The sequence below is a fragment of the Melanostigma gelatinosum genome, assembly GCF_949748355.1.
Source record: "Melanostigma gelatinosum genome assembly, chromosome: 1".
Taxonomy (NCBI): domain Eukaryota; kingdom Metazoa; phylum Chordata; class Actinopteri; order Perciformes; family Zoarcidae; genus Melanostigma; species Melanostigma gelatinosum.
In genome coordinates, this window is record NC_136634.1 from 2,025,923 (window position 1) to 2,053,187 (window position 27,265).

A 27,265-nucleotide genomic window follows, 5' to 3' on the forward strand; every position below is an offset into this window, starting at 1 on the left:
CTCTCTCTCCTTCACACCTCGAACACCGCCAAAACGTTAACGCCTCATCACCTCCACACTTTAACTCCTCCTCCTCCTCCTCATCCTCAGCCTCAGCCTCTGATCTTTGCCACATCGCCGTCGTTCATTAACCGCTCGACACCCGAACGCCGCCGCCCACAAAGCGACACTTCAGCAAAAACACATCTCGAAGGACAAGAGTGCAATTAATTGGGCTTGTTGTGTGATCTTTGGCTGTGGAGCTGCAGACGGAATAAAAAGCCTCTTTATCTTTCACACGTTTAACACGCCGCGATGAGAAAACTTACAAAACCCAACAAGCACACGACTGAGACACGACTGAGACACGACTGAGGCGGAATGCAACGAGCGGTCGCTTCTCATCTCCAGGCTGCTTCATTTTCAACAGCGACGCTTCGATTGTGATGGAAACAGAAATATGGAAAACCGACTGTGACGAACAGGGTGAATGAATAAGAACAGCAGGCAGATACACGGACTCACAGGCACTTCCACATATTTGGCAGCTGCTTTCACCTTTCGGGGGGGGGGGGCAGGAGGAAGAGGAGCAAAGAGGAGAAGAAGAAGAAGTCAAATGGTTTCCAGTAAATAACAGGTTTCCTGTGAGCGGTGAGGGAAACAGCTCGGCGCTCTGTTTCCAGAGACAAAAAGAAAACTCACTGTGAACGAGAGGATAGAAGAGAAGAACGTCCCTTCATCGTATCTGGAGAGCTTGGAGAGGACGCCGTCTAAAACAGCGGCCAACTGGAGACAGACGGGACACACACACACACACACACACACACACACACACACACACACACACACACACACACACACACACACACACACACACACACACACACACACACACACACACACACACACACACACACAGCTTTCAGAAACTTTTCATCCTGAAAAACACACACACACATATATATATATCCAAATATATATATATATACATATATATCCACATATATATGTATATATATGTGGATATATACATATATATATATCCACATATATATACACATATATATCCACATATATATACACGTATATATCCACATATATATACACATGTATATATATGTGGATATATATACATATATATACACATGTATATATATGTGGATATATATACATATATATACACATGTATATACATGTGGATATATATATATATATACATATATATACACATGTATATATATGTGGATATATATATATATATATATATATATATATATATATATATATATATATATATATATATATATATATATATATCCACATATATACATATATATATATATATATATATATATATATATATTCACATATATATATATATATATATATATATATATATATATATATATGTGTGTATATATATATCCACATGTATATATATATATATCCACGTGTATATATATATATATATATCCACGTGTATATATATATATGTATATATGTATATATGTATATATGTATATGTATGTATGTATATATATACATATATATACATAAATACATATAAGTAACAAAAAGTAAACTAAAAATAAATTCAAGTCATAATTTCTCGCATACAAACGGAAGGAATCTGTGATGGTTTCTTGAAATAAACATCAAATAATATGAAAGTAAATCCTGAGTCACCAGTGAGAGGATGTGATCACATAAGACATTTTACCTTCGTTACTAGGGAGGAAATCATGTCTTTGAACGCCTCGTCAATCAGAACATCGATCTTGGAGTGGTACTGTTGCTGCAGGGGGACATGAGGGGGGGGGGGGGGCAATTTTTTTGTATTTTCAGCAAACTGACAGAACACAAAGGCTAAAAATGACTCCTCGCCTCCCTGAACAACATGTTGTCTGTGCTGTAAAAGACAGAAAGAAAAATACCTACAACACTCGGTATGAACATCAAGTCTCACACACACACACACACACACACACACACACACACACACACACACACACACACACACACACACACACACACACACACACACACACACACACACACACACACACACACACACACACAGAGTTAAGCAGCTAATAGGACCATTATGCGCTGAATAACATTCCCGTCCGCGCTGGAAAAGCGAAGGAATCTGAAGGATACTTTTTTGTGTGTCTCCCTACAATTAGAGCAGCCTTGTATTTCTCTAAAGCATCGGTCCAGCTGCGAGGACCAAAGGCTCACACGACATTCAATTAATCCGCCATTCCATGTCTCGTTTCTCCGCCCCCCCCCCCCCCCACCCTAAAACATATTCATGGCACCTTTTTCCTTGAGGGAAAAAAAAAGGCTGGGGCTGACGGCTGAATGGCAGCAGCAGCGGGGGAGTTCATCTCTTGGCGACAATGCCCTTTCATTGGCCGTCTAAAGAACACCCAAATTAAAAATTTCAATCAACAAAGCGCACAGATCGCTGACAAATTGTGGGTCCTGGGAGGTCACCGCCGACAGCCCTAATTTTCTCCCCCGCCCCTCCGCAAGTTCGCAAAATGGCAGTTCTCTTTCAGCGCTCTCCGAATATTTTTTGGCAAATCTTGAGAGCTTATCTTGTTTTTTTCCCTCTCCCCTTACCTCAATTAACATCGCTGCTTTCCCCTCTTTTGTTCCTACAAAGGGCACCGTGGAAAGCAGAGAGCAGGAGAAGAAATAGTTCGGTCTCTGCCATGTGCGCAGCAACAAAAATAAAAAAAAGAACTGAAAAGAACAATTAGAGCTTTTAAAAACATTGATGTGGTGGTTGAGCTGCAGCCACCGCTGCTACTTCAGCTCTGTGAGATGTTTTAGATTCTGAACCAGGTCACGTTTTCAACAAGACCTCCCCTCTCGCTTCCCCCCCCCCCGGACACTATTCAAATGACCCGAGCAACAAAAAGACAGCAGGCTGATAAGCGTTCTGGTTGATTTGGGCGGATCACCCCGTCGAACAGGTCTGTAAATGCAGAGTTCATGAATCCAGCAGAGGAGTTTCTCCTCAAGTGCAGATTCCTCCCCACGTCTGCAGGCGGTGGAAATCTCGACGCCAAATTTTCATCCAAAAATAAATAAACCAAGATGGAAAAATGAGAAAAAAAGGGCAGCGGAATTTTTCGCTGAGGCGTCAGAAACGGCCAAAATGCTTCGGTGCAGATCAATGCACTATAACCCCCCACGGCTGAAAACTGACCACAGCAAAGGGTCTGGATCAAGTTCACACCGACGTATTCAAGACCCTTCAGACTGCCGGTCAGCGGTCGGAGATCAGGAGGCCTCGTTCACGACGCCTACCGGCAAGTGACCGCGGACGTGCATCGACTGAACCGTATTCATGGAAATCAATGAGTCCGCTGATGTTGAAAGAAACGCAAAGAAAGAAATCTGCTGAATTCAAACATCACAGAGAACCTCATACACTTTTCAATCAATCAACACAGTCGCTGGAATAAAATGTTGGCATCGTAGGGTTCTGCAAACCGAGTACACGTTGAATCGAGACGTTTCTGAACCAATAATACGTTTCTTATTACATTTCTAGACATGCGTACTTTCCGCCGGGGGGGCGTTTGCCATTCCCGAACTGCATTCTTAATAACGTTTAGTTCAGTAAAAGATCAGGGTTTGGGTTAAAATAGTAACAATACTCTTGGTTTCAAACGGGACACGAACACAAGTCTCCTGGGTGAAAGTCCTGTGTTTGACCCATGTATCAATAGTTGGACAAACTTTGATCAAAAGTAATTGTGATGCGTCAAAAAGAAACGTAATCCGGGAAGAAATAAGTTCCTTCAAATTGTATTTGATGCAGTTTCGTTCTATGGGAACGTCGTTTTTAAATCCCGGCTGTCATTTGTTACAAGTGAAGGCAGACAAACAGAACTTCTGGTTTTGATTCTTCAGTTTCACAAACGATCAATTGAACATTTATTAATGTGGTTATTGTAAAGAGTTACTGAACTTCTTTCTTTAGGTGGAGAAGTGTGACATGAAAAAGAAAGGCTAAGCTGAGAGGCGATAGAGGGACTTACCCATTGTTTGTCAATCTGGGATTCAAACCATGACGTGCAGGACACATGGACATGAGGGACCGGAGGACACGAGACAAAGAGACGAGTCAGTTTTCACAACACATCAGTGACATTTCTCTATTGTAACATTGTACAATTACAAGAGTTTGCAACACATCTTCACATGACTCCGTCTCTGTGGGTTTAAATTTGTCTCCTATTGTCGGCTGTAAACATCAAACAGACGAGTTGTAAAAGCGTTTCAACTAAACTCCTGAGAACATTCATCACCAAGAGTTCATACGGAGTTCAGTCTGACAAACCGAACTAAATGTGGAACGGAGGCTCGTCGTGTTTGGGAACCCAGAAGGACTCCATGGAATCATCATGGAGTCAAAACGATCTCTTAGTTTATGTCTCCATTCAAGATGTGAAGTCTTCACTCACAACATGTGGTTCTCTCCCATCACCGTCATGTTAGCATCTCATCTCTGGATGTAGATTTGCGCACGTAATGCGGAACTAAAGTTCACAAGATCGGAAAAAGCAGCAGACGGACTGCTTCGTACATATACGTTTGTGTGATTTGAAAGTTTAAATACAGCCTCAGCTGAACTAATGATTCCTCCTAATGCACATTTGATTTTTATTCTATTTTTCATAATAGTTTTTCATTTTCAGTGTTTCAGCCTGTTGTGTAAAACATGCCAGTACAACACTGCAGCTGGTCTGTATGGGAGCTGTTTGTGTGCATGCAGCTGGTTTACAGTGTCCTTCTGCAGGCAGGTATTCAGGGATAAACGGACAGACTGTGTTGAGATGAAGGTCAACAGAGCAGCGAGCTTAGCTCTCCGTCAAGCCCGTCTGCGGCCAAAAGGGTTTCGCTCTCAGCAAACGCAAAGGCTGCCGCCTCACACGGGCTTCACGGCCGTCTATTTAACAGCTCGAGTCGAGTGAACACAAATACACCTGAACCGCCCGTCTGCGCTGGATGTTCGGCGGGAAACGGTGGCGTTTCAGTGGCTGATCTGACGGTTCAGTGAGGCTGGAAATAAAAGACGACTGAGGGTCCTTTTAGAAGCGGATACACATTCACTCGGCAAGGAACGAGTCTCTGATGGTGAGCTGTGAGATGCAAACTGAAAAAATACACCGTCTTAAGTGATTTAGTCTGATATTCAGCCAAGACTCATTTTATCTACAAACAACATTCTGCCAATGTTCTTGTTCCAGTTTCTCCTCGTTACAGATTCTTTCCCAAAATGAGTTCTTGTGTTAAACTAGATCAGGGATTGGTCACACCAGCATTTATGATTTCAGACCACAGTCAGTTCACTTCAATGGAATTACTGCAATTAAAGGGATTCCATCAGAAAAGTCAAGTGCATCTACTGAACAATCCTCAGCACCAAGCCTTTCCCTCAAAGAACCAATCAGAGATGAGCAGATGTTCTCCCGTAGTTACGGCTAGTTAGTGGCTGCATGAACTTTGTCATCAGGAATGGGTTGGCTTGCCAGACTCGGTGGTTTGTCACAAATCAGTTGACAGAAAAAATGTTGGCATGGTCAATTCTGCAAACCACGGATACGTTGAAATGTCCACCTTTCTGAACCATAAAAACCTGCTCACAGACATCGTCACGTAACAGCGTAGAGTGACAACGTAGAGTAACAACGTAGAGCGACAACGTAGAGTGACAACGTAACGTGACAACTTAGAGTAACAACGTAGAGCGACAACGTTGAGTAACAACGTCGAGTGACGACGTGGAGTAACAACGTAGAGCGACAATGTAGAGTAACAACGTAGAGCGACAACGTAGAGTAACAACGTAGAGCGACAATGTAGAGTAACAATGTAGAGCGACAACGTCGAGTGACAACATAGAGTAACAATGTCAAGTGACAACATGGAGTAACAACGTAACATGACAACGTAGAGTAACGACGTAGAGCGACAACGAAGAGTAACAACGTAGAGCGACACCGTAGCATAACAACGTAGAGCAACAACGTAACGTGACAACTTAGAGTGACAACGTAGAGCGACAACGTCGAGTAATAACGTAACGTGACAACGTAGAGTGACAACATAGAGTAACAACGTAACGTGACAACGTAGAGCGACAACGTAGAGTAACAACGTAACGTGACAACGTAGAGTGACAACGTAGAGTAACAACATAACGTGACAACGTAGAGTGACAACATAGAGCGACAACGTAGAGTAACAACGTAGAGCGACAACATAGAGTGATAAAGTAATGCGACAGCGTAGAGTAACAATGTAGAGTAACAACGTAACGTGACAACGTAGAGTAAAAACGTAACATGACAACGTAGAGTGACAACGTAGAGCGACAACGTAGAGTGACAACGTAGAGCGACAACGTAGAGCGACAACGTAGAGTGACAACGTAGAGTGACAACGTAGAGCGACAATGTAGAGTAACAACGTAGAGTAACAACGTAACGTGACAACGTAGAGTGACAACGTAGAGCGACAACGTAGAGCAACAACGTAGAGTGTGACGACTGGTAGCAGTGATCCTTTTCCACCTTCAGCTGAAAGTCTAACGCGAACATAAGGGGAGAAAGGTCACGTGACCGTTAGCGTACCTCCTGACCCGTATCCAGCACGCAGAGTTTGGAGCACTGCTTCTTGGCGTCCATCAGCACGTTGAACATGGTGCAGACCGACAGCGCCACCCTGAAGTCCGTTGACTTACTCGCTTTTTGCATTTTGGAATCAAAGGCAGATTTTGTTCTGTAAGGCAAAACACAAAATATATATTTCTAATAGTAGTTGTTTCTCAAAAATGGCTGAAATTTTACCTATTTTCTGTAAAACTGCGACACATTTGTGAATGTTTCTGTTAAATTACAAAAAAGTATTTTTACATGTAATTTCTATGCATGTCGAAATACAATTCTAAAGAATTAGACAGACCTTCATCCAAAGCGTCACAAAAGCAGGATAGTGTTCTGACTTTTTCAGGTTAGAAATGATTATTCTCACATGTGTACTTGAGCTTGCTGATGTCATAAACTCAGAAGCGAATTACAAGAGCGACAGTTGTGTTTATGTACTGGGTTGTATTCTATCTTCATAGTATAATAAAAAAAGGGATTCACGTTGGCAGATGTGTGGTACAATAAGAGAGAGAAAGAGTGAGAAGGATCCGGACAGATGTGAACCCAGAGGTCCTGATCCAGCTGCGGCGACCTCTCAGTCTGACCTCTTGACACAGGCCTCCATCATGTCGCTGGCCATCAGTTTGAGTCTCTGCTCCAGATGTTTGGCGAACTCGGGCTCCGGCCAGTGGAGGTCCAGCACGAACATCTGCAGAGCATCCAGCTTCCAGAACAAGTCCTCCGAGGTGGCCGAGCCGTTACTGCGGGGAGTGACGGAGAGGGTTACCGACGGAACGTCACAAAGACAACAAGGCAGAGTCGTCGTGTTTTCCACCAAACTCTTATTTTGGTAAGTTTGTAGAGTGTGCAACAAATGCGAGGACCTCTATCCTTTTGAAAGACGACCACACTTCTTGTGTGCGAGTCCTGTAACTTACTGCTCGTCATTTTCCAATTCGACAGTATTTAAGGGTTGATTGTCCTCTTTCTTGTCAGGTGTAGGAGAGCGATGTAGATATTAAACTGTGAATCGTGAATTACTTTTAATATAATGCTGACTTGGCTACCTTTGCTGTTGTAAATACATATAAACTTGGAATAATGTGGTATATTTTCAGCTTTACTTCCTCTTTCGGTTCTACACTTTTCTCAGGAAAGTAAACATTGTCTTCCGTTGTTTGTGCAGAGTTGCTTTAAATAACCTTTAGGCGTATATATTTAAATATTTTTTACATTTTGGATCTACATGCCTATGTAACGCGTTACTGTGCAGTATGGAGAGGGAGTTTTGATGTCTAAAGCCTGTGATCTCTGGACGGGTCTTTTTCCTACAACCAAGTTACCTGGACTATATGCAATATTATTGAGAAAATTGCAGACCCAAACAATTAAGTCATATCAAACATTTTCAATGTAAATTATTAATTTCATTCCATGTTCTTCAACGTTTGCTTTCTAGGGTTGATTTTCTGAAGACATAAACGCAACGACTTCGTCAATCAACACACACGTTGTGGACTGTGATGGGTTATTACTCTGCAGCAAACTGATTTCCAATGAAGAAGAGAGGAAGAAAAGATGAATCTAAGAAGTAAAAATGAAAGGCAAACTATTCCTGATTTGTATTTAATGTGCACAAACCGGTTGGAACCTCACTGGTATTTGGTCCAACCAGTGGTGACAGTAAATGCATCACAGTGAGTGTATTGAGGATCTTCAACAGGTTTTAGGTGGTTTTGATGCAGAGCTGTGAGACAGATGGACGTCTCCCCTGCGAACAGGTTACACAGCAACACATGGCAACGCCTCGCCGCCACCGACATCCAAGTGTACAGCGCCCCGGCTAGAATGACAGCCACAGGAGGATGGTGGATGGCGGGGGAGGGAGGAGAGGGGGTTCAACCAAGTACCACTCACTCCCTCACTTTTCTCACTTCGCCTTTAAAAGACTGTTACCTTAACAAGTGGCGCACAGGAATAAACGCTTTGGGCTCGAGTCCGCGGTGCAATTAAACGCTCGGCGGCTATCCCCCTCATGTCTAATTAGTGGTGCTCTTCTGTGAGCGCGCTCCGCCGGGCTCCCCGGGGAACGGGACGATCCCACTCGCCCGTCTGTGCTCGCTAATGAAGTGCCAGCTTTTCTTCTTTTTTTTTTCCATTGGATCGAGGAGGGCCAAGTGAAGTGAGGTAGAGGAACAGTGCGGTCTGTGTTGTGGGAAAAAGGCTGGGGGAGTCGAACGAGGAGCCTTTTTAAGAAACCACCACCAGCCTCCTGGTCGAGCGTTGGTGGCCCCGACATGGCCGCCAACGCTGGCTGCCAGTTCTGCTGCAGACTCCAAAACAGACTGACAGACATTAAAGCATATAGCAAGGATCCTGAATTGTTATTTTAGTTCTAATATCGATTATTTCTTCGATTGTTTTAGGTTCAAACAACTGATCATTTAGTCCAATGGTAGACAATCAACCCTAGCAGTAAGTGTAGAAGAGAACTCATCCGTGGACGGTTATACGGCAGTACGATAGAAACACCCTACTCTGCCTCTCATTGGCCAGTACTTGTTGACTTCTTCAAAGTTTATTGGTGGAAATTTGGTAGATTAATGACTTCAACTCAGATGAGGATGTAGATGTTCTCCTCCATGATTACAAAGTCCTGAAATGGCCAAAAATGTTGCTATGCCTATATTGATGGAAGAAAATTACAGATTGGAGATTTAAATTTGTGTTTGTCATAATTCATCTTGATGTCGATGTGGCACACTGATCAACTAGAACATCTTACAATGGCACTTCATGTCTAAAAGCTGGAGAACCCTGACGTAGTTGAGACAATGTCTGAAAATGGTGTTAAATGTCCATCAAACGTCTCGTTTTGTCATTTACAACATTATAAAACACAGAAAAGCAGCAAATGGGGACCTGGAACGGGAGAATGAGTGAAGATTAGACATATGTTTTCTCAATAACTGTCTTTCTTTAGTATTAATTATTAGATTTATTAGGTTTCCTTCTGTCTTAAGGCTCGATCCCATCAGCGTTTGAAGTGGCACCATTTTGCGATGAACTCGGTTCTTTTCAAAGGCCTCGCTGCGATCAGGCGATTCATTTGTGGAGGCAACTTTGGTGAACTTTGACACGAAGCTATAGACCAACAGCTCTGACCTTTGAGTGATCGGAAAGCCAGAGAGTCTAAAATAGAGGAAGCTAATAGTTTATTAGCCGTGTGTCATCATCCATCTCAGTTTTGTTTGCTATGTTTTGAGCCAGAGGGACATTTCGCAGGGTTAGAGGAGGAGTTGGGTTTTACTGAATAAACTTCTCTCCACTTACAAGATGTCAGGTAGATTCATCCCTTGCAAGCTGCAATAGAAAATTGAGGCGTTTTATTATTACACTGATATTCTTCACATCACGACATGCACACCGCACAGCGCGTCACAACATCCTCACCAATGAGTCTCTGAGGAAACAATGGCATGCAGGCGGAGCCCCGTCGACAGAAGAGCCACAGCGTCACGGAAACAATTTCAAAAACCACGAGCCGGAGAAGAAGACGAGAATAATGCCGCATGCTCTCTGGCTCGCTGTCAGAGACTCAACGCCGTCACACAGGTACTGTGGAAGGACTTATACACTTGAGCGAGGCTTCATGCAAAAAGAAGGAACGTTTCTTGACTCTTTGACAAACGTGCGGACAGACGGACAGAAACAGAGCTGATCATTCGGGACAGACTGTCCTGACTAGAGGTCTTCACACATAACCTGACAAAACCACACTTTCGTCTGGCTTGAATACTGACCTGCAGGACGACATGTTTACTCAGCCAATGAAAATGCAGCAAATGTCCGACTTGAATGCGTCCTCATGGTGTTTCCTTGCAGCTCTGCAGGATACTGAGGTTCACTTTAGGACGTTAAATCTTCTTTTAGCCGAGCTAACTACGGGGGGAGTGTTGTCTACTCAGGTTCAACTATTGGATGGATTTCCACGAGGTATAGATCAGATATCGATGATGCCCAGAGGATGAATCTGATTTACTTTTGTTACATTTTCAATTCATGACACAATACATATTAAACAGCTTCTGTTAGACATAGCATGGTTAGCTTCAGGATGAGCACTTTTGTCAGCATTCCATTTATGAAGCATAATAATACTGAATAAACTAAGAAATCTAATTGAAGGTATATACTGTAAATATACACTGTATATGAATATACATAAATAAATATATATACATGTTCGTAAGGTAACACGGTAGCCTACCATGTTACCGTGCTATGTTCTTCACAACTGAACGTGACATCGTAATGCAACAACAGAACATAACAATGTAACATAACGTGAAGTAAGTAACAACGTAATGTAACAACGTAATGTAACAACGCAATGTAACAACGTAATGTAACAACGAAATGTAACAATGCAATGTAACAACGCAATGTAACATAACGTAATGTAACAACGCAATGTAACAGAACGTAATGTAACAACGCAATGTAACAACGTAATGTAACATAACGTAATGTAACAACGCAATGTAACAACGCAATGTAACAACGCAATGTAACAATGCAATGTAACAGCGTAATGTAACATAACGTAATGTAACAACGCAATGTAACAACGTAATGTAACAACGCAATGCAACAACGCAATGTAACAACGCAATGTAACAACGCAATGTAACATAACGTAATGTAACAACGCAATGTAACAGAACGTAATGTAACAGTGCAATGTAACAACGCAATGTAACAACGCAATGTAACAACGCAATGTAACATAACGCAATGTAACATAACGCAATGTAACAACGCAATGTAACAGTGCAATGTAACAACGCAATGTAACAACGCAATGTAACATAACGTAATGTAACATAACGCAATGTAACAACGCAATGTAACAAAGCAATGTAACAACGCAATGTAACAACGCAATGTAGCAATGTAACAACGCAATGTAACATAACGTAATGTAACATAGCGTAATGTAACAACGTAATGTAACAACGCAATGTAACATAGCGTAATGTAACAACGTAATGTAACAACGCAATGTAACAACGCAATGTAACAATGCAATGTAACATAACATAATGTAACATAGCGTAATGTAACAACGCAATGTAACAACGTAATGTAACAACGTAATGTAACATTACGTAATGTAACAACGTAATGTAGCAGCGGAACGTAACAATGTAACAACGTAATGTAACAACGGAACGGAACACTGGAACGAAACAGAGTAATGTACTAATGTAATGTAACCACCGTAAAACGTAACTGCCGTAAAGAAATAAAATCCGCCCTTAGTGGACTTTCTTTTGTAACATTTTGTAACAACGTAATAAGCGTAAAGTTGACGTTGACTTTCGTTTTCACACGGACACGAATAGCAGTCGGCCAAGTCCTGTTTGTTTGACCCGTCCACCCTCAGTGGACTTCCTCTACGTTATCATAGAACATAACTTTCAGGGTTCAGAGCCGGAGAAGGTAACAGACCATCAGCACATCAGCTGTCTTTGAGTTCAGGTCTGGGTATCTTTTATTTCTGGACACCATCTTGTATTAATCCTGGTTATAAAATTCTCAAACCTTGTGAAGACCTCTAGTCCAGTCTACCCCCCCCCCCCCCCTAACCCCTCATACATACGTGTTCTCACACAGCGGCCCCATCCAGGCGGGAGCTGAGAAGCTGGGCATCTGTGGCAGCGTGAGAGGGAGGCTGGGGACTTTGGGAAGAGGAACGCTCGCTAGATTGTTAGTTAACGACCTGCCGGGAAGGAGTCAGTGGAGAGGTCGATGCATGGCGGGAAAGGAAAAATGTTAAAAGAATGAAAGAGAAGAAATAGTGACACACACACACACACACACACACACACAGAAGAATAGTAACATATAATGGCAGCCACTTGTAATTGATCAATAGCAAACACTATTCAAAGACAGAAAAGTCACTGCTCTCTTCTATTCATTCTACTTCCTTTCAGTTTCGGTGTGTTTGGAGTACGAGTGCAGCTCTCGCTGCATTGTTCCTGACTGCAGCATGTCCTTGCTGTCTGAGCTTCATGTTCAGCTCTGTCCTGTGCAGCGTTTGGTTTGTTCTTTGACTTTTCTTTTCTGTTACATTCATGCAGCAGCCAGTATGACACCTCAACAAACCATCGCTGATGAGAGTAAACAAAAGGTACAACTGACAGTGAGAGGTGGAACTGACCGAGATCGAGAAGGCCAGAGGGGAATTATATCAGATGGAGACTATTCAGAATAAACACTTCATGCATCGCTTAAATAAACAACTCTGGCTCAAACGCCCATGGAGATAGAATCTGTAAATCTGTTCACTTTCATTTGAAACTCAGTTCTACCGAGTGCTTGCTTCCTCTGCACGATGTCATACCACACCTGGAGCCCCTCAGAAGCCGAGCGGTTTGCCTGTCCGATTTTCAAATTTTGTTGATTAAAAACAATCCTACGGGCAACACAAACCGGCTGCGTCTGCTTTGTACCTGAACGCACCTTTTTAAAGCTGCAGGTAGCGGAGCCTGCGTGGGAGAGAACTACCATCACTATGTCGTCTAGCGCTCTTCGCTCATGGCGGCGGACTCTTACTTGACTGACTGCCAGGTCTCCTGCTCAAAGCCGCGCTGGATGGACTGGGCGATGGACGACTCCATCAGGTCGATGTAGCGCACCACCAGGGGGACGAACAGGTCCTGCAGGTGTTTGTGGAACGTCCCATTGCACAGGTGAACTGTGAGAAAGAAGACCAGGTGAGCAAATGTGATACCATTTAAATAAAAACGGACAAAGCAGACTACACGGTGTCAGTTGCCTCTCGTTAAATGCATAGTGGCTTTTCAAAATAAACTTCCATCTTGGTAAACGACTGCAGGACTCCAGTCTGCCGACCACTCATAGTGCTGTACAACCTGCCCATTAGGGTCTAAACTCATTAATGTGGACGCACACACACAAGGTAAAGCCTTCGGGAGCAGTTTGGGGGGTTCAGTGTCAACACTCCACTGGAGGAGCCGGGATCGAACCGCCGATCTTCCAATTAGAGGATGTCCTGTTCTACCACTTAGTTAGGTTTAGAAAAAGATTGTGGTTGAGGTTAACCCGAAGACTCATGTGACTAACGAGTGCCTAACAAGTCACGTGACTCACGTTATTAATGTCTTAGTCCATTTAGAGTCAACAGACCATAAAGCAGGGTATGCTTTAGGGGCGGGGCTACACGGTGATTGACAGGTCGGCATCATGGCGTTGCCGGTATGGGAGTTTTCCGTGTTTTCATCCACAGACTATGAGCAAAACCTGAACATTACAAGCCTTTCAAAAGCATAACTTGTACTTAAACTGTGACTGCACAGGTGTTGCGTACCCCCCCCCCCCCGTCCTTGTAGGTTTGAAACAGACAGTGAAACAGACAGAAGAATCCCCAGAGACGCTGACAGTCCACAGCGAGTAGAGACAAAGACAGACAGTGTTGGGTGAGACGCGAGCCGGCTGCTCTCTCAGGGCTTCATTAGTTGTAATTCCTCTCGCTCTGCTCCGTCATGAGTAACACTAGCCTTTCTGCCCTCCAGAGAGGAGGAACCAGCCTCCCCCTCAGAACCGCTGACAATCAAGTGAGCATTTAAATCATCTACAGAACGACTGAGAGGTGAGACACTTCACCGGGACAATCCTCAAAGACTGGGTGAGATTTATATCCAGTCACCTGAGATTGAAAACATTTAGAGAAGTCAAGGATCGTCCATAATTATCAGTGCGAGGTTCAGAGAACTTCACTATCCTCCAAACCTTTTGTGTTTTTACTTCCTGTGACTGAACTCAAATGAATCTCACTTCAGAAATAATTATCAAAAAAAAAGCGAAGACCTCATTTGTGCAAACAGTCAAAACTATGATTCCTCCAGTTCTGTAATTCGGCTTCTGTCTGCCGCCTCATTACGCTTCAATTTAAGTTCACTAATGTTGTGACACTTGGAGTAATTACGGCATTAACGCAGAATGGTAATTAGAGAAAAAAGTAGAAAAGATATGAGCCACAAAGAAAGAGATTTTTGGGTTTCTTCACATAATGCCATCCATCCATCCATCCATCCATCCATCCATCCATCCATCCATCCATCCATCCATGTATGTTAAATAACGCCTCGCGTCTCGCCAAATCTCTGCTGGCTGCGAGACAAAGCCTCGCAGCCGACGGAGGGCTCGGAAGGAGGAAACAATGAGACGATTCTTTTTTTCTCTCTCCCCAACAGTCAAAGTGTGAGCAGCGAGACTCTTCTGTTCATCGGCGAAGGAAACATGACAACAACCTGAAATACAGCAGCGCAACGTTTTTTAATCTGAAGTTCCAAACATCTCGTCCTCGGTTGTTGTTCGCACCGTTGTGGCCTTGAGGTGTAGAAAAGCACATTACGAACATAAGTGGGTGTGGATGTGTTCCAGAAACATGGCTCATCGTTCATAAATCCACAACATAAATGGAAAATGATTCTGGAGGTTTTTGTGGAAACGATGAAATCTCACCTTTAAGTTCATCTTGCTTGTATTTTCAGCTGCCATCTTTTCTCAGTGAAGTTTGACTGATTCTATTCATTGGGTTCTCTTTTTAAAGTGAAGCACTTTGGATAAACTCTTGTGCTTTATGAATAGTTAGTTAGTTGATTGATTTAACTATGAATTATTAACTACAAAGGAAACTAACAGCAGAGATGATCATGTGTTGATCCACAGATGAACATTCCAGAACACCTTATTTATTACACAGGTACACTCCGTTTAAGCCGCCATGTTTTTTTCTATAAATCGTGGCTAAAACAAAAGCTTTACATCTTTATATCAACATATTAACATTCAGACCAAAAAACTGATCACGACTCTGAAACAGTTTTTCTTTTTTCAAACGTTGTGCTAAATCGAGCTACCTGCTGACAGGTAGACGGGTCAGCTGACCGCGTCCCTCCTCCGCTGCTCGTGGTAATTACGTGTCAGCCGGAGCGTGCGAGGTGCCGTTAACAAGTCTCTTAACAAGCCTCGTTGTCTCCGCCGTCCCCCGTGTTAATTAGCGCTCTTAGCGGAGAGTACGACAGGAAACTAATGGCATCAGTGGCTGAGCGAGGTGGCCAACGGATCACAAAGGTAATTCTTATTTATGGAGTATTTGTATTGCTCTGAAGGTGAATCTTTGTATTAATTTGTTGTTGAAATAATCCAATGACCCCATGTTCATTATTTTAAGTTATGCAGAAGGTGTGAAGACTTCATTACCCAGAAAGAACATATGAGGCGAATTTACTGAAGTCCTTTTTCTCAGTGAGTGTGTTTGAGTGGTGGGAGGTGAAGGTTGTAGCGGCGAAGGCAAGTGGAAACTTCAATGTCTGAAGAGTGAAGCCGATGCTTCATGTGTTGAAGCTGCATTCTCTCTAGTGTCCACCAGGGGGCGACTCCTCTGGTTGTATAGAAGTCTATAGAAAATGACTCTACTTCTCTCTTGATTTATTCCCTCAGTAAACATTGTAAACATGAGTTTATGTCTCAATCTCTAGTTTCAAGTCTTCTTCAATACAGCATGATGTTCATTTAGTACATTATGGTCCATTTAGAGTCACACAGACCATAAAGCAGGGGATGCTTTAGGGCGGGGCTACACGGTGAGTGACAGGTCGGTATCACAGCATTGTCGGGTCTCAGAGTTGTACGTGTTTTTGTTTTCTTACTCTTTAAAAAGACGGAAACTTTAACTCTTTCACAGCGTGTTTTTAGTTGATGAAAGTTAACTGCAACTTGTTCAGCGTTCAGTTGCTCTTAACTCCACCCTCTGATGCCGGCGGCCAAGAACCAAGATGGCGACAGTCAAAATGGCGAACTCAAGGCTTCAAAACGTCAGTCCACAAACCAATGAGTGACGTCACGGCGACTACGTCCACTTCCTAGTCAATGGGTGGTTGTGAGATCAGGGTAAATCTAGAAAGAATTTATTTGGATTAGTTTTGGATCTTTCACTTTCTGATTTTCCACCAGCGAGAAAACTGAAAGAATTTAATTTGGAGAGAATCTGCAGCAGCTCTGTGTGTGCGTGTGTGTGTGTGGAGGATGATCTCACTGCTGCACACACTTGTTGGTTCAGAGCCCACAGAAACTGGCAGAGTGAAGCTGTGATTACAGGCGGCGGGAAATTATTCACTGAACCGTTACTGACACTCGGTTGGCCGACGCCTCAAATCACAACAAATCTTCTGCGCTGAACTTGATCAGCTTAATTTCCGCTCCGCAAAAGAAAGAAGCGGGAGTTCGTTGCATGTGCGAGAAGGATTGTAACAAGGCATCAGAGAAGAAGAGGTCACAGACTGATGAAGGCGCGGCCGAGGAGTTTGTGAAGATCACAATCTGCTCTCGTTTCTTCATGTCACATGACCTGGTTTTGATCAAGAGAGTTGACCCACAGCTTTAACGATTGCCATTTTACATTAATTGTCAATTATCAGTTTTGAGTGGCTTCTGTAAAGTTACTTTGTCTGCACTGAGGCTGTGTGTATCAAACCTAATGCAGCCTGGCTCACTACAGTACGGACACAAAGAAGAGATCTATTCCTCTTCTGGGTGCTGCCGATAACTGTGTCACCATCATCCTCATCCTCTCCAGCCCAGTAGAGTCTGAGCGCTGGAATATATCACGATTTTAAGCTTCGTTTTGGTCGATTTCTCTGATGGAAGCGTTCGGCGCACTGGATGTGTTCAAGGACCGTCGCAAAGATGAAAATCTGAGATTAATGAAGGATTTCACAGCTTCTGGCTGTGATAAACGGTGTCGTTTTGAACATTGTTCAATTGTTTAAAGAAAACATGCTTTTCAATGCTGCCAGCGGGTTTTGGGCATTCAGCTCAAAGCACAGCTGAGTCTGACAACATGTGGTCAGAGAGCAAAGGTCAAACTCACGGTCCATTCGCAGGAAGTTGTTGAGGAGCTGGAACAGCGGGAAGCTGTCCCAGGAGTCGACGGGCTGGACCTGCAGAGCGCCGTTCATGTGGGCTCTGTACAGAGACAGGAAGGCCTCGGCGTGTTCCGCCATCAGCTCCGGCCACCACGAGAAAGCCTGAGAGACACAGAGACGTGAGACGAGACGAGACCAGAGGAGAGACAACAGTCAGATCGGTCGACAGGAAGTCGTCTTAGTTTTGGTACAAAGACAGGAGCCAACGCACAAACACCAACAACATGCTACATGCTAACCACGACCACCTTTCATTAACCTTCATCAAGTGGTTATTACTGTACTATTATTTTCTTCTACTACTACTACTACTACTACTACTACTACTACTACTACTACTACTACTACTATTGTGTCCTTCGTCTTCAGAGTGGTTTTACCACCAAAAGCTGGACTTTTCCAGATTTAGACATATTTATAAACAGTGAATTAAAACACCTGGACTACACACAGGCGATCGCCATTTAACTAATTAAATGCCTCCACGAGTGTGTCCTCGTAACTGGGGTGAATAACTGCATTTTGTATTTTAGATATTTCATGAATTCAAATCACTTTGCCACATTGCAGTGTCCTTTTCTGTAAATCAGCAGAAAGAAGCGTCTCAGGGGAGTGAAGCCTCTTCCTGAGCACTGTGTGTTGCTCTGTCTAACGGTCTGATTAAGAGAGCTCACCTGTTAAAAGCGGCAGGAATCTGAATAAATAAAGGCAGATGCCAGAAGTCTTTAGTTGCTGCTTTTAAACTGAAATAGAGGAAAAATAAAAACACATCCAGAAGAGCGGCTGCATTCCGACTGCGTGGCTCTCCGGCGGCCAGAGGTCGGCCTGCTCAGGCCAACGCTGCTGTGGAAGACTAAAGGACATCCGAGAGAAAAGTGCAACCGGCCTTGAATCCCATGCTGATGCACGGAGGTCAGCATTTGTAAGACGTGAGACGGAGAGAAAAGGTGACACGGCGGCGGCTCGTACTCATCGGGGCCTTTTCAGTTTCCTTTTACTGACAACAAACAGCATTAAACCAGCCTGACGAGGCTCCAGCACTCACTACTCTTTATTCTCAAGGCATCAGGTTTCAGTATCGGCCGATTGTAAAGATCGGTCCATCAAGGAAGACAAAGAGACGAGAAAGAAGCAGAGGAGTCAAAGAGAAGAGAGACATGTAAGCAGGCGATGCAAGGACGAGAGAGCAATAAAGGACCATCAGAGAAACAGATGAATGGAAGAAAGATGTGAAGAAGAGGAGAAGTAAAACAGAAAAAAGGTTCGGAAAGGCAATTAAGTATGAATAAAAGGGAAGTAGGGTAACAGAGTCAACACAGGAGGACTGGAAGAAATCAAGAAAGAGCAGAGGAAAGAAAGGACAAAAGAAAGAGAGAGAGAAGGAGAGAATATGAAAGAATGAACTGAAATGAACAAGGAAGGATTGGAAGAGAGGAGGAAAGAAGAGACCGAAGAAGGGAGGAAAGGAAAAGGAAGAAGTGACAAGTTAAAGAAGAAGAGGCATTTAGGGTTTTGAGTGAGAGGAGTCAGACTTTTAGCAATCCTGTGAAACACGTTAACTCACAACAACAGCAGCAAGAAGAAGACGGTGGGCAAGACGCATGGAGAGCAAGGTGCATGGAGAACAAGGTCTGATGGAGAACACGGTCTGATGGAGAACACGGTCTGATGGAGAACAAGGTCTGATGGAGAACAAGGTCTGATGGAGAACAAGGTGTGATGGAGAACATGGTCTGATGGAGAACAAGGTCTGATGGAGAACACGGTCTGATGGAGAACACGGTCTGATGCAGAACACGGTCTGATGCAGAACACGGTCTGATGGAGAACACGGTCTGATGGAGAACACGGTCTGATGGAGAACACGGTCTGATGGAGAACACGGTCTGATGCAGAACACGGTCTGATGGAGAACACGGTCTGATGGAGAACACGGTCTGATGGAGAACAAGATGCATGGAGAACAAGGTCTGATGGAGAACACCGTCTGATGGAGAACACGGTCTGATGGAGAACACGGTCTGATGGAGAACAAGGTCTGATGGAGAACACGGTCTGATGGAGAACACGGTCTGATGGAGAACACGGTCTGATGGAGAACACGGTCTGATGGAGAACACGGTCTGATGCAGAACACGGTCTGATGGAGAACACGGTCTGATGGAGAACACGGTCTGATGGAGAACAAGATGCATGGAGAACAAGGTCTGATGGAGAACACCGTCTGATGGAGAACACGGTCTGATGGAGAACAAGGTCTGATGGAGAACACGGTCTGATGGAGAACACGGTCTGATGGAGAACACGGTCTGATGGAGAACAAGGTCTGATGGAGAACACGGTCTGATGGAGAACACGGTCTGATGGAGAACACGGTCTGATGGAGAACACGGTCTGATGGAGAACAAGATGCATGGAGAACAAGGTCTGATGGAGAACACGGTCTGATGGAGAACAAGATGCATGGAGAACAAGGTCTGATGGAGAACACGGTCTGATGGAGAACACGGTCTGATGGAGAACAAGGTCTGATGGAAAACAAGGTCTGATGGAGAACACGGTCTGATGGAGAACACGGTCTGATGGAGAACAAGGTCTGATGGAGAACACGGTCTGATGGAGAACAAGATGCATGGAGAACAAGGTCTGATGGAGAACACCGTCTGATGGAGAACACGGTCTGATGGAGAACACGGTCTGATGGAGAACAAGATGCATGGAGAACACGGTCTGATGGAGAACACGGTCTGATGGAGAACAAGATGCATGGAGAACACGGTCTGATGGAGAACACGGTCTGATGGAGAACAAGGTCTGATGGAGAACACGGTCTGATGGAGAACACGGTCTGATGGAGAACAAGATGCATGGAGAACACGGTCTGATGGAGAACACGGTCTGATGCAGAACAAGGTCTGATGGAGAACACGGTCTGATGGAGAACACGGTCTGATGGAGAACACGGTCTGATGCAGAACACGGTCTGATGGAGAACACGGTCTGATGGAGAACACGGTCTGATGGAGAACACGGTCTGATGGAGAACACGGTCTGATGGAGAACAAGGTCTGATGGAGAACAAGGTCTGATGGAGAACAAGGTGTGATGGAGAACATGGTCTGATGGAGAACAAGGTCTGATGGAGAACACGGTCTGATGGAGAACACGGTCTGATGCAGAACACGGTCTGATGCAGAACACGGTCTGATGGAGAACACGGTCTGATGGAGAACACGGTCTGATGGAGAACACGGTCTGATGGAGAACACGGTCTGATGCAGAACACGGTCTGATGGAGAACACGGTCTGATGGAGAACACGGTCTGATGGAGAACAAGATGCATGGAGAACAAGGTCTGATGGAGAACACCGTCTGATGGAGAACACGGTCTGATGGAGAACACGGTCTGATGGAGAACAAGGTCTGATGGAGAACACGGTCTGATGGAGAACACGGTCTGATGGAGAACACGGTCTGATGGAGAACACGGTCTGATGGAGAACACGGTCTGATGCAGAACACGGTCTGATGGAGAACACGGTCTGATGGAGAACACGGTCTGATGGAGAACAAGATGCATGGAGAACAAGGTCTGATGGAGAACACCGTCTGATGGAGAACACGGTCTGATGGAGAACACGGTCTGATGGAGAACAAGGTCTGATGGAGAACACGGTCTGATGGAGAACACGGTCTGATAGAGAACACGGTCTGATGGAGAACAAGGTCTGATGGAGAACACGGTCTGATGGAGAACACGGTCTGATGGAGAACACGGTCTGATGGAGAACAAGATGCATGGAGAACAAGGTCTGATGGAGAACACGGTCTGATGGAGAACAAGATGCATGGAGAACAAGGTCTGATGGAGAACACGGTCTGATGGAGAACACGGTCTGATGGAGAACAAGGTCTGATGGAAAACAAGGTCTGATGGAGAACACGGTCTGATGGAGAACACGGTCTGATGGAGAACAAGGTCTGATGGAGAACACGGTCTGATGGAGAACAAGATGCATGGAGAACAAGGTCTGATGGAGAACACCGTCTGATGGAGAACACGGTCTGATGGAGAACACGGTCTGATGGAGAACAAGATGCATGGAGAACACGGTCTGATGGAGAACACGGTCTGATGGAGAACAAGATGCATGGAGAACACGGTCTGATGGAGAACACGGTCTGATGGAGAACAAGATGCATGGAGAACAAGGTCTGATGGAGAACACCGTCTGATGGAGAACACGGTCTGATGGAGAACACGGTCTGATGGAGAACAAGATGCATGGAGAACACGGTCTGATGGAGAACACGGTCTGATGGAGAACAAGGTCTGATGGAGAACACGGTCGCATGGAGAACAAGGTCGCATGGAGAACAAGGTCGCATGGAGAACAAGGTCGCATGGAGAACAAGGTCTGATGGAGAACACGGTCTGATGGAGAACACGGTCTGATGGAGAACACGGTCTGATGGAGAACACGGTCGCATGGAGAACAAGGTCGCATGGAGAACAAGGTCGCATGGAGAACAAGGTCTGATGGAGAACACGGTCTGATGGAGAACACGGTCGCATGGAGAACAAGGTCTGATGGAGAACACGGTCTGATGGAGAACACGGTCTGATGGAGAACACGGTCTGATGGAGAACACGGTCGCATGGAGAACAAGGTCGCATGGAGAACAAGGTCGCATGGAGAACAAGGTCTGATGGAGAACAAGGTCTGATGGAGAACACGGTCGCATGGAGAACAAGGTCTGATGGAGAACACGGTCTGATGGAGAACACGGTCGCATGGAGAACAAGGTCTGATGGAGAACACGGTCTGATGGAGAACACGGTCTGATGCAGAACACAAACATGGCGGCGGTATAGACTGAAACTCAAATGAAAAAAACTCACCTCTCTTCCCTTCCCACGGTGGAATACAAACAAGAGGAACAGAGAGGAACGTCAGATCAATGAGAACTTGAATGTGATTCTGAAGCTCATCCTGCATCTTGAGGGATCGCTGTGATCTGAGGACGATCCTGTTTTCTCTTCAGTTGACTTTTTTGTATTTTGTATTTGTTATTGAATGAGAAGCATTGCTGGTGTGTTTTATGCGTGTTTGTAATCCCGAGGGTGTTAAAACACAAATCAATATCAAATTACCAAAAATGTAAAATGGAATCCACCAGCTGAGGAGGAAAGATTCTGTGAACTCACTTTAAAATGGAGGTCAGCATGCGGACGTGCCAGCAGGAGTTTATGACATCACAACAAGTTTGGAGCCAATCACGTTCCAAGAAGTAAAAAACCTCCAATGCACAAAAACCCTTCCAGAGAAGCAGGACACGCCTTTTCTCCAGCAGCTGAACTTTGAAACATGTCTCGACAGTGAAGACACCGCGAAGGACGATGAATAAACAACGAGACGGAGCGAGAAGTGAAACAACGATGAACGATCTCTACATGTCACTGTGACAGCTTGCGGCGGCGGCAGAATAATAAAAGCCTCCAACTTGAAGTCAACGTCACATCTGAAGCCCGGAGCGCAGATCCAGCAGTCACCATGGCAGCGGCAGATAAACGTTATAAATAGATCAGAAACAGATGAAGAACGTTAATGGAACGATCAAGTCTCTGCTGCCGTCACGCAGACGGAAAGAGAAAAGACAAGAAGAGGTTCCGCTGTCATGAACACGACGACGCGGTAAAGAGTCGTTCTCTTCAGCAGCTCAGCTGAACTCTGATATTCTGTCACGTAAAAGTTATTCCATCAGACCACTCAGCAGATTTATTGCGGTTCATGTTTCACCAGCTGTTCAAATCTGCTGAACAAAATACGCTTGAATATAACAAATCCCACACGAAGGTGTTCCGGTTGAAAGACGTTGTCGTCTCTGTCGTCTGCAGCTGAGTGCGGTCACTACTCGCTACACAGTGGACTTTAACACCAGTTTGCCATTTTGTCGTGTTGTCTGAATCTACGGTGACAATATTTAGTGGACTCAAAGTGTCCCACAATGCATTGCTCTGATGAAGATGGACGAGACGAGATAATATATTTATTGTGAGCAGAGCATCACAACACAAAAACAGCCACAAAGTACTTTGTATAAACTAAATTGGGAAATTACATTCACAACGGCAGCGCGTACCGCTTTACTCCCGTCCTATCCTTTCACAATAAAAGCCCGAGATCTATCAGGCGCAGAGAAAATGACCCGAGTGATTTTGTATTGTGGCGATGAGCTCACTGTATGATCCTCCATATAAAGACTGGAGTGAGAAGGAAGCCGGGAGACCAACCCATGAAACACTTTGGTGTGACTGTGGGGGGAAGCTGGGCGCTGCGATCTGGCAGCTTTGCCAAAACATTTAATTATTTCTCTCAAATAAAAGTAGAGAAAATCAACAATGAGGCTCCCAGTGAAAAGCTCCTAGAGTGTAACTTTAATAACAATAACTCTAAAAGTTCATTATAGGATGCTGTCAGAACATGAGGTTGGAGTATAAACACCGTTCTTGAGATATTTTCTCCTTCAGCGTGAAACAAATCAAATACCTCGGAGTGATGTTCCTCGTTCTGCTGCAGGACTTCGATGCAGAGCTCTCCCAGTCTCATCATGTCCTCCAGTCTCTTCTCCGGAGCTGCCTGAAGATCCGCTGAAGGTCCGAACACAGCAGGAAACACCCGGGTAGAAATATCAAACACTCGATTATAATACACGTGACAATCGGGACCACGTTTAAACCTCAGCTGAAGGCTCTGACCTTTAATCTGAGCGTACTCCATCAGCTGACTGTAGTTGATTTGAGCTGCGTTCTCCAAACATCTCTGCACCAGTTTCTTCATCTCCTCCTGAGGAACCGGCGTGGTGATGTCCTTCATCAGAACCTGAAACAACACCAACAACGGCCACATCGCGGTGAATCGTTCACATATCATTCATAGCCTGATTTATATTCAAATATATGGAGAAATTTGATTTTTTTTTTGATGTCCGTTTGAAGTATTTTCTAATTTATGGAGTGATAGAAAAAGATTTCTCAAACTCCCTCTGTGAAAACATTTTACTGTAATAAGTCAACAAAACTAACACTTTGAACCTGACTTTCAAATATTCACATTTATGTTCTGGGTATGAAAATGTGCACATATTTAATAAGAAAGGCCTCATTTGCATATTTAAACATAACATTTCAGAAAACCTGTAATACAAAAAAGAATTGCCTCAAAGCCAGTAAATCAACCGGGAACGTTTCACGGTGAGATCTACGGGTACAGATGCTAACGTATCTTTAAAGGCCGTTTCCTCTCAACAACATGAAGTGTTATCCACATCAAGGCCATACTGAGAAAAGCATTGAGATAGTAATTCATGTACAACAACTTCCTAACTTACTTACTATCAATAAGGAGGAATTAGTAAATCTTAGTTGATGGCCGAGTAGTAACCATGCAGAATAAAGCCTTAATAAGTGCTCTATGAAGAGTAGTAATGTGCCACTAATATGCATGCTAATAAGCACCTATTAATGGTGAATATGTGGAGCTCAATATGACCTAAACCCGTAGATTCCTTATCATTTGGAGCGACGTCGGAGGTTTTTCTTTCAGCATCATTTGGAGATGATTTGATCATCAGTGGCTCTAACAGGAAGTTTGCGCCGGCGTATTTAAAATGTGTTGCCGTACCCGCTCCTGCAGGGAGAGCGTCGCCTTCAGGGCCCCATCTGGTCGTCCAAAGGGAAAGCAGTACCTGCAGATGTAAGAACGTGGGCGGTCAGCACATTTAGAAACAATGTCAAGGACAACTGTGCGTGGGGGTGAAGAAATAATGATGAGAAGAGGAAGAAGATGGAAGCAGCGGCAGCAAGACGTCAGTCGGCGTCAGCAGATGGCTGCCTCCTCTCCTCTAATTACACCGATGAAGGAAACGCTTCTCACCTCGGCCTCCGTCTCAGCGCAGACGAGGAGGTTCACCGGGTTTTCACGTCGCTAATTGACAAGTGAACAGAACTAAATAAACAAAAGCACGCGGTCGCACGGGTCAGCCATTTATTGGACAAAAACCTACAGGCAGATGTTCACACTGGAGATATATATATATATATTTAAAAAGTATTATCAAGCAGTTGTTTGAAGGTTCAGTTCATACTTCCAGTAAAAGTCACGAGTTTGTGATGTTCACTTCCATGAGAAACATGTGAAAGAGAATATGTTGATGAAGGTGATGCTGTCAGGTGTTCTCAGAGCAGCACCGGTTTACTGACATACGTGATGTATGAACATCCGCACATTCATGTGTGTCATTTATGAAACTACTTTAGGGGAAATTAAAATCAGATAACACAGTAAATATATATATAATATCATTATCATTAAGTGGGTCAGTGCAACTGTGAGACAGCTCTTAAAAATAAATAAATAAAAGACTTTTAATAGTCCTTAAAAAATAGTTTGCTCCTGTGATCATTAAGAACTGTAACAGTTCTTTAATGCACTGGGCATTTTGATATGATTGGTCGATTTTGCTTCAATAACTTTCAGACTAGAGGAGAGAAAACGAAAATAAATTAAACAAGAAAAATCCAAAATATTTTACTTTGTTTGTTTACGTCTGTAGATTTCACCAAAAGTTACCGTTGCATATTTAAACATAACAATTTAGAAAATACTAACGAAGTTTCATGGTGATATCTATGAGGTCATGTTTGACTCTATTCACCTGTAGAGTCTCTTAATATGAGTGATGAAGTGGTGAAGTTTCATGGTGATATCTATGAGGTCATGTTTGACTCTATTCACCTGTAGAGTCTCTTAATATGAGTGATGAAGTGGTGAAGTTTCATGGTGATATCTATGAGGTCATGTTTGACTCTATTCACCTGTAGAGTCTCTTAATATGAGCGATGAAGTGGTGAAGTTTCATGGTGATATCTATGAGGTCATGTTTGACTCTATTCACCTGTAGAGTCTCTTAATATGAGTGATGAAGTGGTGAAGTTTCATGGTGATATCTGTGAGGTCATGTTTGACTCTATTCACCTGTAGAGTCTCTTAATATGAGCGATGAAGTGGTGAAGTTTCATGGTGATATCTATGAGGTCATGTTTGACTCCATTCACCTGTAGAGTCTCTTAATATGAGCGATGAAGTGGTGAAGTTTCATCGTGATATCTATGAGGTCATGTTTGACTCTATTCACCTGTAGAGTCTCTTAATATGAGCGATGAAGTGGTGAAGTTTCATGGTGATATCTATGAGGTCATGTTTGACTCTATTCACCTGTAGAATCTCTTAATGTGAGCGATGAAGTGGTGAAGTTTCATGGTGATATCTATGAGGTCATGTTTGACTCTATTCACCTGTAGAGTCTCTTAATATGAGCGATGAAGTGGTGAAGTTTCATGGTGATATCTATGAGGTCATGTTTGACTCTATTCACCTGTAGAATCTCTTAATGTGAGCGATGAAGTGGTGAAGTTTCATGGTGATATCTATGAGGTCATGTTTGACTCCATTCACCTGTAGAGTCTCTTAATATGAGCGATGAAGTGGTGAAGTTTCATGGTGATATCTATGAGGTCATGTTTGACTCTA

At 43.8% G+C, this 27,265-nt stretch overlaps 1 protein-coding gene across 3 annotated transcripts in view; it reads right to left on the minus strand.

Annotated features, from left to right (window-relative positions):
- The window catches only part of cadps2 (Ca++-dependent secretion activator 2), a 93,704-nt gene that overhangs the window by 14,601 nt on the left and 51,838 nt on the right, over window positions 1–27,265 (minus strand). The window contains exons 13-24 of one of the 3 annotated variants that reach the window (XM_079275307.1): window positions 25,358–25,421; window positions 24,433–24,556; window positions 24,224–24,324; window positions 17,617–17,773; window positions 13,275–13,416; window positions 12,316–12,435; window positions 9,984–10,013; window positions 7,256–7,411; window positions 6,636–6,783; window positions 1,700–1,774; window positions 682–765; window positions 505–537 (exon numbers count right to left, since the gene is read on the minus strand). In XM_079275307.1, the coding sequence (XP_079131433.1) occupies window positions 505–537; window positions 682–765; window positions 1,700–1,774; window positions 6,636–6,783; window positions 7,256–7,411; window positions 9,984–10,013; window positions 12,316–12,435; window positions 13,275–13,416; window positions 17,617–17,773; window positions 24,224–24,324; window positions 24,433–24,556; window positions 25,358–25,421 (1,234 nt within the window). Of the gene's footprint in view, window positions 1–504; window positions 538–681; window positions 766–1,699; window positions 1,775–4,037; window positions 4,053–6,635; window positions 6,784–7,255; window positions 7,412–9,983; window positions 10,014–12,315; window positions 12,436–13,274; window positions 13,417–17,616; window positions 17,774–24,223; window positions 24,325–24,432; window positions 24,557–25,357; window positions 25,422–27,265 lie in introns of all 3 variants that reach the window. The other 2 variants (XM_079275308.1, XM_079275309.1) reach the window with 2 other exon arrangements.